This window comes from Rattus rattus, chromosome 3 (genome assembly GCF_011064425.1).
Source record: "Rattus rattus isolate New Zealand chromosome 3, Rrattus_CSIRO_v1, whole genome shotgun sequence".
NCBI lineage: Eukaryota > Metazoa > Chordata > Mammalia > Rodentia > Muridae > Rattus > Rattus rattus.
This window is the reverse complement of record NC_046156.1, coordinates 37,324,034-37,344,174: the sequence shown is the minus strand read 5'-3', so window position 1 is coordinate 37,344,174 and position 20,141 is coordinate 37,324,034. Positions and strand designations below refer to the sequence as shown.

Genomic DNA, 20,141 nt, shown 5'->3' with positions numbered 1-20,141 from the left:
GCATTGACCACCATTATGAACATAGGAAATCTCTCTGAGCCTAGAGGGGGCATCTGCACACCTGGTTCAAAAGTTGGAGCAGCGGACTCGAAGCTCGAGTAGTTTATCTTCCGATCTGTATTTCTTTAGTGGGGGTTGGGGGGGTGTGCACACACCATGGCATATGCGTGTGGAGGTTAGAGGACAACTTGGGGAGGGGTCAGTTCTCACCTTCTACCATGTTGGAACTCAAGTCATCAGTGATGACCTTTCCCCTCTGAACCCTGCTGAGTTACAATAAAGTCCTTTTAGGTAAGCCTCAATGGCAGCTGGTGCCCACTGAGGATTTTCTGTTCTACTTTAAATTGGCACATCCCTGGGGTTGGGGATTTAGCTCAGTGGTAGAGCGCTTGCCTAGGAAGCGCAAGGCCCTGGGTTCAGTCCCCAGCTCCGGGAAAAAAAAAACAAAAAACAAAAACAATAAATTGACACATCCCAAAGTCTTGAGCTGAAAAGGACCAGTCCAGGAATCTGTAGATCTAGGTCTTTTTAAGAGCTGTGGACGCAGTTGAGATGTATTTGTTTAGGGGAGTTTACGACCCATGCAGGCACAGTTTTGATTGTAAAATACCATCTGGGTCTTTAAGTCATTTACGGGGCTGAAGAGACAGTTCAGCTGTTAGAGGCTAAGCTCGCAACTAAACCATTTACGTGTACACTTTGGAATTTGGCTTTAAACTCGGCCAGTTTGAAATTCAACAAAAGAAAGGGGTTCTAGAGAGCTGGGTTTCTGGATTCTACAAGGAATGTCATGAGCTCTTGCAAGATGATCTCAAAGCCATCACACTTCAGAGTGATCTGCGGGCTGGCCAAGTCACACTTCTGTGGAAGGTTTAACTTTTTTCCATTTGTTTAAGACACTTATCAGGGATGGCGACATTTTGTTCCGTGTCACATGGGTCTTGTCAGAGTTCAGAGGGTCTGAGATGACTCTGTCATCCTGGATCCATGAATTGTCCCAGCTTAGGTGGCCGAGTCCAGTATCCACCAAGCCAGAGGATTCCCACCTGAGCTCCAGGAAGACAGACCTCACTTCTAACTTAGACCAATTTTACACAATGAGCCAGACCTCCAGTCAGACTCACAGTTTGTGAGCATAATTTCTGGGTAAGACATCTTTAGAAACTTGGCCTGTGGAGTTGTTTGGTGCGACTTGATAAGAGGCCTCCACTGTTGTTGATGACTCCCTTAATCTAATAAACTGTTCCAAGGCTGAAGAAGGAAGCTTTTGTGTGAGGTCCCTAATGGCATTCTGGGTGTTGTGGCCAGACACTCCGAAGTGGAAGAGAAGAGGGCAGCCGCCTGCCTGCTTGTGCTTTCACTGCTCTTCACCCCGATTCCTGCCCCTCCCTCTCTCCCCTTTCCCCTCCAAGCACACAGTCCCGTCTCCTTTGTTTCTAGTAATTTAGTTTTCAGCCTTGATCATAAAATGAATGACCAAAAATTTATTTTGTTTATGAATATTCAGCAAGATTTTCTCTTTTTTCTTCTCTTCCTTTATTTTTATTATTATTTTTGAGAAGACTTTATTACATATAAGTACACTGTAGCTGTCTTCAGACACACCAGAAGAGGACATCGGATCCCATTACAGATGGCTGTGAGCCACCATGTGGTTGCTGGGATTTGAACTCAGGACCTCTGGGAGAGCAGTCAGAGCTCTTAACCACTGAGCCATCTCTCCAGCCCTTGTTTCTTTTAACCAACTAAATGTTAAGGCCAGGGAAGAAGGCACAATCTCTCGAAGGACTTCTTTGCAATCTTGCATGACGCTCTCCACCTGTGTGTCTGCGCCCTCACAAGACACCCGGGGCCAGCTGTATACACGGATTAGGGTTGAAATCTGAGAGTCAGGGTGCTCATCACCAAGGGTGGCTTCTAGGAGTGGCCAGCTTCATCTGCATAGAGAGACTGTTTACTGACCCCTGCCCCCCACAGAGCCCCGAGAATTGCTGGCTTTGAACTTGAACGAAAAGACTAAACAAAGTTGTGCATAATTAGAGATTACATTGTGTAACCGCTGGTTTTTATTCTTTAATTCCATTAGAATAATTTCTCAGAGGCCAGAGAGATGGCTCACTGGGTAAAGGCATTTGCTGCCAAGCCTGACGACCTGAGTTTGATCTCCAGAAACCCACATGGTGAATGTAGGAACCGAGTTGTCCTCTGACCCCTGCACACCTCCAATCAATCCACATAATTGAAGATCATTTTAATAACTCCTTACGGGCCAGGTCTCTAAAACTTCCTGGTGGATTTTATTCATGGTTCATGTTCTACATGGTTGGTAAGAAGGAAACTTTCCACATTCACTGCTAGAGTCACCTTGAAAAGAAGTTTCTGGTTCTGCATTGGTTTGAGCAAGTGTCTGCCCACGCCACTTATGGAACAGAGTTCTTTGTGAGTATGAAGTCGTTCTAGGAGAGGTGAATTCTCACCCCTGGGTGCCAGAGAAAAACTCAGAATGGGCCTAACAAAGATCACTTGTCTTTGATCAGCCTGCAAACTCTCTTTTCTACATTCAGTGGCAAAAAAAGAAAGGAAGAAAGAAGGGAAGGGAGGAAGGAAGGAAGGAAGGAAGGAAGGAAGGAAGGAAGGAAGGAAAGAAGGAAAACAGACAGACAGACAGACAGAATCCACATCTGAAGCTCTTAATTCTGTCTCTGAAGAAAGTGTCTGCTAAGGCACAGCTGTGTGTGAGGCACTAGGCTAGGCTCTGGGACCCAAAGGCAAAGAAAGCCTGGCCATCTTCCTTAAGAATCTCATGTCCTTAGGGCCTGTCATACAGCTGCCTGCAGTCCTTGAGTGGACTCCTCTCAGATAATTAGCTTAAGCTTCAAACCCATCCTACACCTTGTCTGGTCCCCCTCTGGCTTCTCCCCTGCCCCCACCTTCCACTCCAGCCAGGCTACTGAGTCAGCACCTCTCCAGGTCTGTCTGTCTGTCTTTCCATTCACACTACTGAGACACAGAGAAGGACACAGGACAGTGTGTTCAGAGCCGTAGAACAGGGGTCTGCATGAGGTCTTAATAGAAAGTTTGTTTGAGGCTTTGTGGGAGAAACCTGGATTTATCTGTAGGTGGCTATGAGCCCTTGGGGACAAGTCCAATATTTCCCCAGGCCTTGACAACTCATAGACCAATGAGAGCCTGGGAATTTTATGCAAATCTGTGGGCTCTGAGACCCCACTTTGTCCCCATCCTTTAGTCCTCTGCTGGTATCCTCAATATTCCTCGTCCTTTCGTGATCTGGGTCTGCCGAAAAGTTTAGAGCTGAGCCCAGCAGGTTAGCGGGTTCAGTGTATGGCTTCAGCTTGTGGAGCTCTTAGAAGAATGTGTTGAGGCAGGGTGGGGTGTGGGCTCCTGGTCCTCATGGGCAGGAGCCAGAGAATTCTTTGTGTTAGAAGCCCATTAATCAGGGCGTGAGGCAGAAAAACATTCTGATCTCACCTTAGCCTGGTGTAACTGTGACTCAAATCTCTTGGCAGAAGGGTGATAAAGAGTCCTGTGGCATTGTGGGTAACAGGTTGTAGGGCTGAAGTCAGGAGGTAGAAGAAAGTCCTGGGAAGTGGCTACTGCAGAGGTCTTAGAACAAGAGTCGAAGTCAAATGAGGATCAAATAGGGACGTGGCAGGAGGAGCATCGGGGGTTATTTTACGTCAACAAAAGGTAGTTCTGAGGGTCATTTGGGGAATGAGGTCAGAGGAGATGCCAGGGGGCAGGAATAAGTGCTTCCTCCATATTGGCCTCTGAGCCAGCCACTAACTGGAAATGGAGACTCAAACGTTCAGTGCATTTCAAATGACCACGCTGGCCTTGTGGCTGGGAGCCCCACTCCACCCCAAGTTCTGCCCATTACCGTACACTGATCCCTCTAAAGCTACTCTGAGTGTCCGTGCCTGCCCAGGGAGAGACTTTCAGTGACATTATCAACAGAATGAAGAGCTGACCCCAGCTTCCTGTGTCAGGTCCCCCGAGCCTTTCCCTGGCTTCCTCAGAACTGCAGTGAGACCCAGCCTATACCGGCTAAGCCACAGGGTTTGTGCTTAGGGACTCTCGTGTTACAGAGACCTCAGTCATCCCTGGTTCCTCTTTTCCAGTGCTGGTTTCATTGTCTCAGCCACCTTGGTCCTGGAAAAACAACGCCCTGCCCCAACAAATAAGAAAACATGGGGGTGGGGTTGGGGATTTAGCTCAGTGGTAGAGCGCTTGCCTAGGAAGCACGAGGCCCTGGGTTCGGTCCCCAGCTCTGAAAAAAAAGAACCAAAAAAAAAAAAAAAAAAAAAAGAAAGAAAACATGGGGTGAAGTAACTACCAGGCTATAAGTCTCACGGCATTTTCACCAGAGTGGGTTAGAGTATCTTCTTCCAGAGTGGGTAAGAGGCATCTCTCAGGCCAACCAGTGATGGCCAGGAAGACGCTTCATACCACATGCCTGTAGTGAAGAGGGAACTGTCCTTGGAAGCAGGGGTGTATGTGGGAGGGGGAGGGGGCTGGAGTTAGGGTGAGGTGCCGGAGACACAGGTGTATATCACACCCACCCCACACCCACACCCACACCCACCACCCACCCCCACACCCACACCCACACCCCACATTCCACACCCACACCCACACCCACACCTTTGCAGGTTTCTGTCCTATGTCCCCCGACCCAAACCTCCAGGCCACTGTACCCGGCAACTCATTGTTTCCCTTAGCTGTGATGCCTTCCCTTCGTGACTCAGTTCTGCTCTCCAGCCCTTCCCCCACCCCACACAAACCCCAGTGGAACTGTCTTGAGAACAGCCCTGGGCCACAGTGTTCTCATTTTGACACAGTGGAAAACTCAAAGACAAAGAGGCAGACTAACTCACCCAGGCTGCGGAGCGGGAAAAGGTGGGGTCAGATGGCTAAGCGGTTGTCTGTCCCCAGAGCTTGGTGTCGTTGAACTGAGTGTGTGTATGTGTGTGTGTGGTCTTCCCAGAGAATGTGCCCCCCTGGAGCCTCCATCCTGCTTGCTGTCCCGTGTTTCCTTAGGTCCTGAGGTGGCCCCTCGGTATGGATGTCACTGTTTTGTACAATGTCAAATCCTACAGGAATGAGAACTTTCCATACAGCCAGGGGTAGACGTAAGCAAATATTATAATGCAGATGCCATCTTTCTCTGAGTCTCCTGTCTCCTCCATGCATCCTCTGAAGGACTCTGATAGATGCCTCCTACGGTCCCTCAGCGCTGGCTTTCGCCTCTTGTTGATCTACATGTCCAGACCCATTCTGTGCTTGATTTGAAATGCAGGCTCTGGTGCTCACCCAGGAGGTCCAGAGTTCCACTCCTCCCAGGCTGGATTAGCCTTTTCTTCCTTGGAAAGCTGTTGAAAGATGGATTTCCACAGTAATGGGGGTTCCCAGCACATTCCAGGAGTTGGCTCTAAGCCTCCAAAATCTCTTTTCCAACATTTCCTGGGCTCTGGCTACTACGGCTTGTTCAGGCCAGACTCATAAGGAGTGGGGGTTACAGAAACACACTTTCTGTAGTTAGAGTGATGGTCATAGTTGTCAGAGGTGTGCCCAGCCAGCTGGTATCAGTTCTGGCTGAGGAACTGGACTATGGCAAACTGGCATTGAGCTCTCTCCAGAGGACTGAAGAGAGCTTTCCTTTCCCTAACCGCTGGCTTCCCAAACCCAGCCTCTCCCTGCCTCCTGCACCAGACCCTCAGTACCAAGTCTGCTTATTTTACAGGCATAGATTAATAGTGTCTGGATGTAATTATAATGACAGCTAGCATTAGCGCTGATTGCCCTGCCAGATTGTGTTCCAAGTCCTCACGGCTACCCACTCATTGGGTCCTTACTAACATCGCGTGGCATATTCTCCCCACTTAGCAGAAGAGGAACGCAAGGCTCCACAAAGAATTAATATCACTTGCCCAAGACCACATAGCTGTTCAGTATTACTGTGGGCCTCTGGATCGAGGTGGTCAGCTGGCCCAAGCTCCTAAACACTGTGCTGTAACAGCTCTTCACATCGAGACACAGTGACAGAGCCACAGGTGGTGGCGTATGCCGTAATCCCAGCACTTGGGAGGCAGAGGCAGGCGGTGCTGATTGAAGAGTTGAGGCTGACGTAAGTCCAGCCCTCTTTGAGCTACATCAAACTCAAGCTGGATAAGGTAGCCCCACATCTAAAACCCCAGACCTTGGGAGGCAGAAACAACAGGAGGATCAGGAATCCAAGGTTATCCTTGATTATAGACTGAGTTTGAGGCTAGCCTGGGCTACACAGGACCTGTCTCCAACAACGAGGTGCATTAATTCATATATGTGATTAGAACAATAAGAGAGTTTCAGAGGGTACCCACTCCCTCCAAAAAGTAGACACTAGCCACTCATGAGATGGCCCTCAGGGATGGGTGACCTTGCAACATCCCCTTTGCAAGCTGAGAGTCATTGATAGATTCCCCGCGGCAGTGTATGGCCTGTGTTTTTTAAAGTCTGGGCTCCATCTCAAGCTATTATGGAGGTCCATGTCAACACTCTCCCTTCCTCTCCTCTCTGGGTTGCCACCTTGTCACCCCTATCTCCTGTAGCACCCAGGAGATTACAGCCTATTTGTGACCAGAAGGAAATAGCAGTAATTATGGAATTTCCTCTAAGGAGTTGGGACAAAAGTCACGGAAGAGCAGCTGAGTTTGTAGTTAGGGTAGCAAGTAAGAGTGTGAGATACTTTAAAGGAAAATGTACATTGTAGCCAACGCTGAGAAGGGTGTGTCTGCATAGGGGATCAGGGGTCTGGATATTGGGGTTTCAGTGATGAGAACACAGCAGCAAATAGGGGAGAAGCTTTCTGGGTGCGAGCAAATAAAATTTCTGTGGAGTATGATAGAGCTGGCTGAACATGTTCAGATCCCCTACATTGTCCCTGCTCAGACCTAGCCGTAGGCCTAGGGTGGGGCATGAGAGGTGTAAATGATTCTGCTGGGGGGGTTGACTTAAGAGGGACACCATTCGTTCACCATACACATGGGTTAGGATTAATACAGCCCCTTGAGGGGAAGCCCCAAACCATAGACTTCATGAGGCTTGACAGTGACATTGAAAACTGGGGACCAGTTGTCCTCCTGTCAGTGTGTGGGCTCCATGGGTATCAGGGCCCCAGCTTGGTTCCAGCCTTCTCAGCTGTTGTTCCTAGTTATGGCTTCATGGTCCAGGATGTCACCGAGGTGCTGGTTCTCACATGTCACCCCAGATGTCCTTCCAACTCTGCAACTCAGTCTTCCAAGGGTAGACCTCAGCACAGCATTTTAGAAAACACAAACCGTCAGGAACGCCATCTTTGAGCTGAACGGTGGTGATGCACTGGTGAAATGGAACAGCAGATAATTTGGGAGAAAAGCCACAGAAGCCTCCCTCCGGGATGTTTGTTCCTGCAGCGTTACTGAGTTCCTGAGGTGTTCAGGCCCTGCCTGAGGCGCTGCTATAGGGAAAGGGGAAAAAGGTTCTTTTCCCATGAAACTTAGAGTCTAGCAGGAGGCAAGACAGATAATAGACAGCCATTAGTTGACAGCTTGCTACTCATACATGAGTCTTCAGATGTAACTTTGCATAATTAATGCCCAGAGCTGCCAGTGTCAAACACTGCTGGGCGAGCCCACATGAGTCATGGCAGTCAGCCTTGTACACTTTTGATATAAACTGCACTATCTGATGTCCCTCACTAGGCACAGTGGCCCATACCTCTAATCCCAGCATTCTGGAGGCAGAAGCGAAAGCCATCACTGTGATAGAAAGGGTCGCTGTGGCAGAAAGGCCAACCTGGATGATGTAGTGAGTTCTAGGCCAGCCCGGGTTACAGTGTGAGACTCTGCCTCAAACGAGCAAACTGAATGAACAAAACCCCGCCTTTGAATGCCTGTCCTGAGGTTCTGAGGGAGGAGGAAGGTAGGGAGAGGGGAGGAAGAATGAAGGTCCACCCTGAAATCCACCCAAATCATGCCAGCCGGCACCACAAAGGGTGGCACGCACAGTTCATCCTAAATCTGATTCTGCTTTGCTTGGTGGGGCGTGGGGGTGGGGGCTTAGGAATCGTTCTCTTCTTGCTAAGCAATGTGTGAGGAGTAATTCTGTGGTTCTTTGAGGTATCTGGAGGGCAAGCTGGGGGACTTGGGGAAGCACAGAGACCTGGCCTTTCCCCATTCATATAACCTTCAGTGTGTGGTACCCAAACTTGGTTTCAACGGGAACGCCCAGGAGGGGTCATGTTCAGTGTGCTTGTATAAGCGGGAGTTATTCTAAACCCAACCTGGAGCCAGTGTCACCTGCCTAGGAACCCTGCTGTGTTGCCGTGCAACGCTCTCAAGCTGTTTGGGGTAAAGGACCAGTGTCTCACTTTAAGTTCTATTCCCAGTCTGCTTTAACCGTGAAATAGTGCATTAGAAAAATTAAACGGAAAAAAAGGTGCTATTCAATCTGGATGTCTTAGGGTTTTTATTGCTGTAACGAAACACCATGACCAAAAACAACTTGGGAAGGAAAGGGCTTATTTTGTTGACTCTTTCATCATCCAAGGAAGTCAGGACAGGAACTCAAAGCAGAGCAGGAACCTGGGGACAGGAGCTGATGCAGAGGCCATGGAGGGGTGCTGCTTCCTGGCTTGCTCCCCATGGCTTGCTCAGCCTGCTTTCTTATAGAACCCAGGGCCACCAGCCCGGAGATGGCTCCACCCACAATGGACTGGGTCTTCTTATATCAACCACTAATTAAGAAAATGCTCTACAGACCTGCTTGCAGTTGTCTTTATTTTCAATTGCAGTTCCCTTCTCTCAGAAGGAGAGCTTGTGTCAAGTTGATATAAAAACTAACTAGCACACTGGACATAGGTGATAATACATGTCTGTAATCCCAGCACTTGAGAGGCTGAGGCAGGAGGATTATTAATTCAAGTATAGCCAAGGCCGTACAGATAGAAGACCCTGTCTCAAACAAAACAAAACAAAACACAAAAAAATCAGACTGGGGTAAGATTAGTAGATATCTCTCGCCATGCAGGCACAAGGACCAGAGTTTTGATCCCTGGAACTCCACAAAAGCAGGTTGGGTATGGTAACCTATTGGGGAGGTAGAGACTGGGGATTCCCGGAGCCAGCTACTAGCCAGACTAGCCAAAACAGTGAGTTCCAGAGTCAGTCAGAGAACCCACCTCTCTATATAAGGGGCATCAGGACATTGCTCAGTATCAACCTCAGGCCCCTCCAGGCACCCTGTGTGCATCCATCCACATGCAAGCTTGAACATTCATACACACATACATATGCAAAATATCTTCTATAACTCAAGGGCTGGAAAGGTGACTGCTGTTCAGAGCACTTATTGCTCTTACAGAGGACCCATTTCTGGTTCCTAGCACCCACAGGGTGACTCGTAACCACATGTAACTCCAAGGCCAGAGAACCTGATGCCCTCTTCTGGCCCCTACAGGCATTGGATACACATGATAGACAAAAAACTCAGGCAAAACACCCATAGGAAAAAAATTAAACAGAGGCTTTAAAAAGATAAATATTTCAACATTAATTTCAAAGGTTTTATATATATATATATATATATATATATAAAATATATATATTTCAGGCATCTATTTTAGAGTTAGGGGGCATGAAATTGCTCCATCTGCTTAGAAATCTTTTATAAGCTAACTTAATTCCTGACTGGAGTTTGTCTACAGACAAAAAAAAAAAAAAAAACCAAAAAGACAAAAAGGAAGAAAAACCAGAGCCTTTGCTACGAGCCTCAAGGACTGCGCTTTGGGCTTTACTGCCCCCGAGGCCCAGGGTCAAAGGCCACTGGGGAACGGCTGTCCTTCCCAGCTCCACGTTAAGGCAGTTATAAAAGAGAATGAGGAAGCTCCCACAGGAAGAGCACAACCTGGCTCCGTTCTGTTCCTCTGTCCCTCATACCTCTTGGTCAGCTTATTGCTTTGGGAGGGATTTCCCTGAGCAGGTGAAGAATCTATTCTGTACCTGCAGCTGGAGAAGCGAGAGGTCACGGCTAATTGTCGTCAGTTCCCTTCTCAAATGCTGCTTTGGGCCTAGGATCCTTTGCTCAGCAAAGCAGAGGACCAGCGAGGCGGTGGTGATCTCCGGGTGGCATGGCCTGGCCTTGCTTGTGGAAGGTGAGATCACTGTGGACTCTGTTTTGTTGCAGTTCTCCAAGGAGAGGCACATCATGGACAGGACCCCTGAGAGGCTGAAAAAGGAACTGGAGGAGGAGCTACTGCTGAGCAGCGAGGACCTACGCAGCCACGCCTGGTATCACGGCCGGATCCCCAGACAGGTATGCGCCCTGCTCTCCTCAGGGAATCTCACACTGATGGCACCGATGCTCAAAGACCACAAAACTCTAGTGCTGTAAAGCGACCTAACGTAGAGCTGTCTCTAAAGAGACCTTCGGAAGAGCCAAAGGTGGGACTCCAGTCATGAGGGAGAGGACAGCTCCTGGGGTCTACGTACGTGTGCAGTACCAGCTGCCAGAAAGTATGGGGGTGCCTGGGGTTCGGATAATCAAGCTCTTGGCTAGTGGGCAGAGCCTCCGACCGCTTGGACCCTTTTGTGAAGGCAGTGACTTCTCTCAGAAAAGTCCCCGTGCCACAGGGCAGTTGTCATAGACTGACAAGGCCACCCCTGCCTCAATGGGGCCATTGAGTGTCTACCATCTTCTGTTCTTCTTCACTGAATTCTGTGACTCAAAGATGGGGAGGAAGAGGGATTAGCCCAGGGTCCACGGCTTCATGTCTCGGGGTATTTCACGTGCTTGCCATTTAAAATGTTTTTGTTCGATACTATAAGAATTGAAAACTAGACAAGTCTGCAGGACGGAAGTACACAGTGACCCATGGGTTTGCATTATAAGCATAATCTGGCCAGTCATTAATCAAGGACCAACATAACAGGAAATGCATACCTAGGTCTAAGGAGGGCAGCTGCATGTTATGAATACTGTCTTTGGTGTGACCAATTTCACTTTTTAAAGTCACTATTTCGTTTGTTTATTTATTTATTGCGCGTGTGTGGAGGTGGACGACTTTCCACCAGGTGAGCCTCGGGGATACGAACTCAAGTCATCAGACTTGGCAGCAAGCACCTTCTCCTGCTAAGCCATCTTACCAGCCCATTTTTTCCCTTACACTATCAAAGAAATCATTCTTATTCTGATCTTGAGACAAATATTTTTTCTGTAACCTTAAAACTGATGGTAGAAGATACAGACAAGAAAAAAGAAAATTCAACCTCTATCCCTAATTGTCTCCCCTGGAGACAGTTGTTATGAGCATTTTGGTGTATATCCCTCCAGACCTCTTCAATCAAAACGGAGATCTTACTGCTTTCTGTGGTCCACTCTCCTCACTTAATGGTGTGCCCCGGGAATTGACTCCAGCTGTAAACTCCTCTGCTGCACCAGCACACAGTGTGTATCTGGCCATCGCACACACGCATCACAATTTATGGGGTACTTAGAGTGTTTCTAGCAGCCTGGGCAACATCCTGTAAGATAACTACCATGTTCAGACCTATAATTCTTCCTACTGGCTCAATTCCGGGAAATGGAATCTCTGCATGAAAATGTATTTTTAAGGCAAAGAGGCAGTTTTAAAGTAACCATGGCAGCATACTATTCTGAGCCGGCAGAAGTATAGCGTCACTTGGATGCTAGAATATCCTAGAGAAGAAAGTCATCATTGTTGTCCTTGTTAGTGTGCCAGGAGGGTGAACTCCCAGGAATACATCCTTCTGAACTGGCTAACTGAAACTCTATGGCAAGGATAGCAGCGTGCCAACATTATATCTCTTTGAAGCTTTCAGCCGCCCTGTAAGAAACAGCATTACCTACATCTTATAGGTGATATAACTGAGCCACAGGGCGCTTATGTACTTTGTCTACTCACACAGCTGGGGCAGAATGCCCAAAATGATGGACTGGCTCAGTGGTAAACATCAGCACCATGGCGGTTAACTATGGGGGTATCCATTGTATACTTGGGCTTCACTTCTTTCTCATATGCAAATGGATTATCTTTAAATAACTTTGTGAGGTGAGGAAACCAAAAGTGACTTTGTTTTTCCTAGCCTCCTAGCATGTCCAGAATCCACCATGTCATCCCTGGGTTCGTCCTGTTTTGTAGCTGGGAATCTTAGGAGGATGTTTAGGAAACCCAGATAGCCTCTCCCTCCTCCCTTCGCTGAATACAAGGAAAACCGGAAGCAACAGCACACCTCATTTCTTCCCGCTGTTTTACATCCTTCATCCCTATGTAAACGCCCTCTTCCTGGGACATCTTCCTGACCACCCTCATTTGAATGATAACCGCCCCAAGTAGCCCATCTCCCTTCCAAACTTTCTCTTTCCTTAGCTTCACAGTATCTGACTCACCATACCTGTAGTTGTCTGTCCTGAGAGTGTTATACACATACATGCTTGTGTGTGCACGCACACACACACACACACACACACACACACACACACACACACACACACACACACACACACACACACACACACACACACCCCCAAAGTACACTTAGTCATTGTTGTGTCTTCTGAGCCTGCAGTAGTCCAGGGCATGTAGAGGATGGTCTATAAATAGTTTGGGTGTTTTGTTTTGCATTTGAGAGAGGGCTGACCTCAGATGTATTATGTACCCCAGGCTGGCCTCAAACTCGCAGTCCTCTTGTCTTAGCCTTAGTTTCCTGAGCGCGTTGATCACCGCTGAGCATGGCCATACCCAGCTAGGATACAGCTCTTGAGTGTGACATTTAGTAAACAAAAGACGTGACTAGAAAAGGGAAGCTGGGAGATGGCTCAGTTAGTAAAATAGTCATCTTGCAAGCAGATGTATCTGGGTTCAATTCCCAGAACCCACATTAAAAACAAAACAGTGTGGTAACACATACACTGGGGAGGCAGAGAGAAGGAGATCCCCGGCTCGTGGGTTACCGATGGTGCCTAAGGAAAGACGCCTCTGGTCTCTGCACGCATGCGCAAGCATGCGCACACAGAGGAGACATAGCACGGCCTTCTATTAAGCTCTTGAGAGAATTGGTTTGCCTTTCTTGTTCCTCATTCATCATTTTGTCGACAGGTATCTGAAAACCTTGTGCAGCGGGATGGGGACTTCCTGGTTCGTGACTCCCTGTCTAGCCCTGGAAACTTTGTCCTGACCTGTCAGTGGAAGAACCTTGCTCAGCACTTTAAGATCAACCGGACTGTTCTGCGGCTCAGCGAGGCCTACAGCCGTGTGCAGTACCAATTCGAGATGGAGAGCTTTGACTCCATCCCCGGGCTGGTACGCTGCTACGTGGGAAACCGGAGGCCCATCTCCCAGCAGAGTGGTGCCATCATCTTCCAGCCTATCAATAGGACAGTGCCCCTTTGGTGTCTGGAGGAGCGTTATGGCACCTCACCAGGCCGAGTCCGGGAGGGCAGCTTTGCTGAGGGAAGACCAGATGTGGTGAAGAGACTGAGCCTCACCACAGGTGGCATCCAGGCTCGGGACCACAGCTTGCCCAGAGGAAACCTCCTCAGGTAGGTCTGTGGGGTGCTGGGGGCCTGGCTCAGGCCAAGGGGAGGAGAGAATATTTGTACACTCTCTATTAGTGGACAGCTGTCACAGGGGTGGTGTGTGTGTGTGTGTGTGTGTGATTAATTCCCACTTAAAGAGCATCAAAAGCAAATGGTGGTGCTAGATGCATGCCTGCAATCTCAGTGCTTTGAGGCTGAAATGGGGAGGGGTGCCCCAGGTTCAAGGGCATCCTTGACTACAAAATGAGATCCCCATCTCTAAAACAGAAACAAGAGAAGACAACGAAAATAACAACGGGGTCTGAGCAGGGAGTGGATGAACTGAAAGCAAGGGGATATTCGGGGGACACTGCAAAGAAGAGGGGGTTGCAGGGATTTAATGTGAGACATTCAAGGGCCAGAGGAGCCTAGAAGGTTGATTGGCCAGACTAGAGTAGAGTATCTGTGTATGGGAGGGATGGGGTTAGGAGGAAACCCCCAGCTGATAGTGGAGGTCTTTGTACCGGCTATAAAAGTTTGGCATGGTGAACAGCAAATCCTGAAGCAGAGCTGGGTAGCCATAGGCACAGAGCGGGGAGAGAGACTGAAGCAGGAAAGTCAGCCCAGGTTTCAGCAAGGGCCCATGCTGGAAGGGGGAGGTGGGGTAGATTTCTGAGGTGTTCTGGGGTTAGAGGGAGACTGAAAAGTCCACCTACCAATATACCATGGGGAGAGCAGGAGTGTGGACGTGCTGTGCTGACTGTCGGCATCCAGCAGGGGTCAGTGCTGAGGACTTGCTAGGGGACTGGTCCTGTGGTAAAGGATTGACTTGGAGGGAACAGATAAGGTTTGAATGACTGGAAACACGGAGGGAGGAAACTGGACTCCGTGCCCCTGGGATGAAGAGCCCCGCGTTCAGAGAATGGGCAGGAAAGGGCTGAGAAGTGAGCATAGGACCTGGCTTCCAGAACTGAGAAGCCTTTACAGATCCAATTGCTGCAGCCCGGGGAAAGAAAGCTGAGATGTAGACTGGACCCCTCTAATTGTGCAGCAGCCCTGCCCCCACCCCTGGCTTCTGAGCTCCCACATATAAGTAAACGTGTCCATTCGCCTCTCTGCTCTCCTGTCTGGGCCAAGAGAAAACATAAACTATAATTTCTTTACTGCAAACGCCTTAGGAAACACAGGACTGTGTAAGTAACAAACTATAGCTGTTCCCTGGTATGTATTAGTCAGCGACTGACTCAGAACCCGCGGCTCCCTGCTAGTCCCCTGTGGTTAGCTGTGCATCTTCGAGCAGACACCTTAACTTCTCTGGGACTCCTTTTCTTGGTCTGGAAGCATAGAGGCTGTGAGGGTGCAGGAAATGGAAAGTGTTTACTTACAGCGAGGGCCGGCATTCCTGGTAGCTGTTTTTCTCCGCAGGGGAGACAAAAGTCAGGCTTAGCGGCAAGCAGAGGAGGCGAGGAAGGACATGGGAGATGCTCTTCTCATTGTCCTTCGGAATGCAGAGGCTCTGACACCGCTTCCCACAGGAAGCAGCCAACACACTTCAAGTGGGGGAAGGGAGCATGACCAACGGCCTTAATGGGCTAGTCACCCTCTCCTGCTGCCCTTCAGTGACTTCCCCACTGCCACCTGCTGCTTGGCTGGCAGCCTAGAGCCCCGGGGCAAAGGTGTACATTCTCTGGCCTGTGCGTTCTACCTGTCCAGCTGCTCAGGGCCCCTGGAATAATCTAACCTGTTGATTGTCGATCACGGTGGTCACTGCTCAAATGCCGTTTCTCCAGAAGGCATTCCCTTTTGTAATTTGCCCCAACCTACTTATCTTTGAGTGGTTGCTGGAAGGTGTGTGTGTGTGTGTGTGTGTGTGTGTGTGTGTGTGTGTGTGTGTGTTTCCAGAGGTAGGGAAGATCTTCCGGCTTGTGTGAGACTGGTTTATGCTTCAGGACGCCCTGTTCGTTGCAACCTGGCTGGTACTGTGTATCTATCAACAGGGCCCAGTTACTGTAACTAGAATGAGCGCCAGTGAATCAGAATGGGCAGAAGAAGAAAGGGCCTCAGGTTACCCTCTACCTTTCCCCTGGCTGGCTGTGCGCTGTGCCTCCCAGTTGCCATTTGGTGACCTTACTAGCCACTTTTGCCTCTAACTCAGCAGCTGGAGGTCACCTGTGGGTGCTCCAAGCCCAGCCAGGAAGATAGGTAAGACACCCCATCTTCCTGGAATCTGCAGATTATTTGGGGGTAAAGGAAAAGGGAGTGCCGATTGTACACAGAAGTGGAAAGCAGCCTCCAGCCTCCTCCCAGCTGACATTGATCCATTGTGGAAAAGTCGTGTTAGTTAAATAAGCCATTCCCCCCAGGGAGTGAGAATCATTTAAAAAAAAAAAAAGTACACATTCCAGTTCATCAGATGCCTTCCCACTACTCCCCAGAGGACTGTGACCCATTCAGCTCGCTCTTTTCAACAGGATGGAGGGGCTGAGGAAAGAGCCTAGGACTCAGCCGCTCTGGCCCTGGGGACGGGCAGGCACACCCTTGGCTGCTCCTCCTCTCCAGCCTTTCCTTTGCGTTCATTCTGGGAGTTTTCTTTTCTTAACTTCCCGTGACGTCGCCTAGAGGAGGTTTTTACTACTTAATGACACGGTTTCTGCCTGGTCTCTGGCTTCAGGAATAAGGACAAGAGTGGCAGCCAGCCCGCCTGCCTGGATCACGTGCAGGACCGGAAGGCCGCAACCCTCAAGGCTCACCAGTCGGAGAGTCACCTGCCCATCGGTAGGTGTTGGGGGAGTGTCAGGCAAGAAGGTGGTGGTGCAGCCCTGGGTGCCCTGCAGCGTTTTCTGCCCAAACAAGCCACAGGGTTTGAAGATTCCATGCTCTCAGCACGGAGGGGAGGTTGGCAGAACTGTTCGGTTGTGGTGCTCAAAGTTTGATGCTTTCTGTATCCAAGCATTTGAGCCCCATAACCATTTAAGCCTTCCAAGTGGGCTCAGATATCTTCATTTTGCGGCTGGGGAAACTGAGGCATTAAGGTAGTGAGTAAGAGGGTCACCTAGCATTTGTGCCTAGGGTTTTTACATTTCAAACCCTGTTGATAAGTGGTGGTCATCATGAGAGAAGAGCTCACTCCTTAGCTGCTCCCCTCCCCCTACCCCCATGAGTGACTTATTTGGTCTTGGGACTGCTAATGGAGCAGCTGTCCACAGTCACCTTGCTGTTTCTCTGAGTTCTTTTCCTGGCCAGAAGAAGACTGGTGGGGCGTGGGACTTGGGAAATCCTTAAGCATTTAGTGCCAGTGGGACGGTTTTTCATTTCTTTTAATAAGTAACCTCCCACAGGGCCACAGAGTGATTTTTCCCGGTGCTCCTTTGTAGAATGTTTGGCTTATCTCCCTGTGTCTATCTTCCTCGCATCTCTTGCCCTCTCTTTAATGCTGGCTGAGATCCACCCTGACTTTGTGACTCAGAGCCCTTAATGCTGTGTGGCTAAAGGTTTCTTACTTCTGACGGGATTGTGCTACTCACTGCCCGAGACACGGTTCCCTGCCCTGACTGTCCCAACCTGCTATGACCATAAAACGGTGTTAGAGCCCAGCCCCTGGGACTAGCCTCTAGAGTGAGGTGGAACCAGGGAGGCCTTCACAGCGTTCTCAACTGCCACAAACCAGACCTGCTTCGAGAAAGCCACTGTGTTTTCTTTTGTGGCAGAGACGGGAACCCAAGGGCAGAGGGTGAGAGCTGGGAGCGGTCACTCCTATTTTGTTTTCTGTTCTCCAGACAACTGTGCTTTCTCTGACCTTCTCTTCTCCTCCACAGGCTGCAAGCTGCCACCCCCGTCTCCGAGTGTGGACACAAGCCCTTGCCCCAGCTCTCCCGTGTTCAGGACTGGCAGCGAGCCCACTCTGAGTCCGGCACTGGTACGAAGGTTCTCTTCGGACGCTAGGGCAGGGGAGGCACTTCGGGGATCAGACAGCCAACTGTGCCCCAAGCCACCCCCAAAGCCCTGCAAGGTGCCCTTCCTCAAGGTTCCTCCCTCTCCATCTCCCTGGCTCAACTCAGAGGCCAACTACTGTGAACTGAACCCTGCTTTTGCGGTGGGCTGTGACAGGGGAGCCAAGCTTCCCTCACACGAGATGCTGCTGACAGCCAAACAGAATGGGGCATCGGGTCCCCGGAACTCTGGCATCAACTACTTGATCCTTGATGGGGATGACCAAGGGAGACATTGGGATGAGGGTCAGGAGGACGAGACCAAGTTTGTACCACCTGTCATGGAGACAGTGTCATCATTCAGACCCAATGACTTTGAGTCGAAGCTTCTTCCTCCAGAGAACAAGCCCCTGGAAACAGCCATGCTAAAGCATGCCAAGGAACTGTTCAGCAACCATGACGCGAGGGTCATTGCACAGCACATGCTGAGCGTGGACTGCAAGGTTAGTGCTCTGTGGCTTTCCCCTTCCGCTACTTTTAATGGGGTCTCCCTGGCCATACCCTGCCTCGCTGGGTAGACGCTTTGTCATAGGGAAACAGGCCAGACAGGAACACAGGTGTGGAGATTGATTTGCAGGGTGGGAACCACTGTCAGAGCAACCTTTGCCCGGCAGGAAACTGGTAAACTTCACCTTGGACAGAGGGAGGCCAGACCTGCTGCTGAACCCAGCCTGCTAAAGACAAGAGTGTCTGACTCCTCCTCCTCCTACCTCCTTCGTTAAGAACTCCCCTCGCCCTGTCAGAACTGGAGCAGCTGGGGGCACTGGAGGGCAGCAGAAAGCCTGGTTGCCGGAGTGGCAGGACCTTTGCTATTCCATTCTGTCATGTGTTATATTTTCTTACACGGCGTATTTATTTTATTTCCCATATGATCTTTTATGATAATCATCTTCAACTTGATTTCTTTTTACAAGAATTGTTCAAGTTAAAAATAATTGTAAGATGCAGATTAGAAGAAAAGGTGAAATCCTACAAAACCCAGTTTCCAGGATCTGTGAGATCAGGTAACATACAGCTGGCTACCCAGATACAACCTAACACGGTCCCCAGAACCCTCATGGCTGAAAGAGGAGCAGCTTCTGCAAGTTATCCTCTGACCTGTAGACACACACATGCCCCAAATGTAATTTTAAAAATCTCAAAACTCAGGCTACAGTAATGGCTCAGGGGTTAAGAGCACTGGCTGCTCTCCCAGAGGTCCCTGATTTGATTCCCAGCACCCACATGGCAGCTCTCAACCATCTATAACTCCAGGTCCAGGGGAATCCTACACCCCTTTCTGGTGTCTATGGGCAACAGCCACACATAAGTCAGTCATAAAATAAGAAAATAATAAATAAGAAAATAATAAAAAATTAAAAGCTAATTTTAGAAACTCTAACTTCCTAACGATCACTGTGGACAGTGCTTGGAATGTGGAATGCTGGGCCTATAGGCATTTGTAAATAACACTGTTTATCATACATAGACACAATTCTAAGCCTGCGACTATCATTCCACATCTATCTACATTTTTATCATCCTTGTTTTTAAAAAAAAGATTTATGTATATGGGTGCTCTGGTTCATGCACACCAGAAGAGGGCATCATATCCCATTTCAGATGGTTGTGAGCCACCATGTGGATGCTGGGAATTGAACTCAGGACCTCTGGAAGAGCAGCCAGTGCTCTTAACTGCTGAGCCATCTCTCCAGCCCCATCTTCATTTTTAATAGGGGTATTTGCTTCAGGAGCAGATGATCTGTGTATATAAGCTCTCGGTACCCCTTAGATAACGGGCATCTGGGCTTAGCCCACCTTCTTGGTATATAGCAGTTGGTACTTGGGCATTTGAGTGACAGATAAGGGCCTCAGTGAAATCTGAAGCCCTGTTTCATTCAGCTCAAAGAAGGCCATGAGTGTCAAAGGTTAGGTTTATTCAAAAGCTGGATTTTTCCTTCTTGTGTCAGGAATCCTGGCTGTAAATCTAATCTCCTAGCAATACCCCAGGAAGTTTGGGGACTGATAAAGGACTCCAAGAATAAACTGGAGGGTCACTGAATAAGCAGGGTAGAAAGAGCTTTTCCTGAATTCAGGACTGGAAGGCTAACCAGATGACCAGTATAAGTCAGTGCCTGAGGCTGGGGCTATCATCCATGCTCATAGAGGAAGGAGGGGGTGTCCCTGCTAAGCAGGCTCCAAAGGGGAAAGCCAGGGAATGAGATTGCTGTGAAAGAACAAGACTTGTTAACTGGCGACTGGGCATCCTTGTGCAGAACCAAGAGGTAGGCAGAGAGTTTGCCATGTTCAATCCTTACCTGCTGTCTGGTGGTGGCAAGAGGACTGTGAGCTCCTGTGCCAGCAAGTCAGTCAGGCTGGGCCCTGGGCCTGAGCGTTCAGTACCATGCCAGTGAGACTCACACCTAGTGTGAGCCTGCCTGCTCGCCCGCCCGTCCACGCACCCACAAGCCCCAGGAGGAAGGAAGATCCTTGTACACACAGGGTCTGCAATTACAGAACAGCGTCTTTCCTGGGGGGCAGTGAGCCCTTGGCTGTCTATGAGGGCTTGCGTTTTCTAGAAGGAGAGATAGCAGGGAGATG

General features: G+C 49.3%; 1 protein-coding gene across 1 annotated transcript in view; it reads left to right on the top strand.

Annotated features, from left to right (window-relative positions):
* Bcar3 (BCAR3 adaptor protein, NSP family member) overlaps positions 1–20,141 on the top strand; it is a 44,973-nt gene that overhangs the window by 11,646 nt on the left and 13,186 nt on the right. The window contains exons 2-5 of the mRNA XM_032897385.1: positions 10,222–10,350; positions 13,154–13,596; positions 16,244–16,347; positions 17,388–18,004. Of these exons, the coding sequence (XP_032753276.1) occupies positions 10,222–10,350; positions 13,154–13,596; positions 16,244–16,347; positions 17,388–18,004 (1,293 nt within the window). The remainder of the gene's footprint in view (positions 1–10,221; positions 10,351–13,153; positions 13,597–16,243; positions 16,348–17,387; positions 18,005–20,141) is intronic.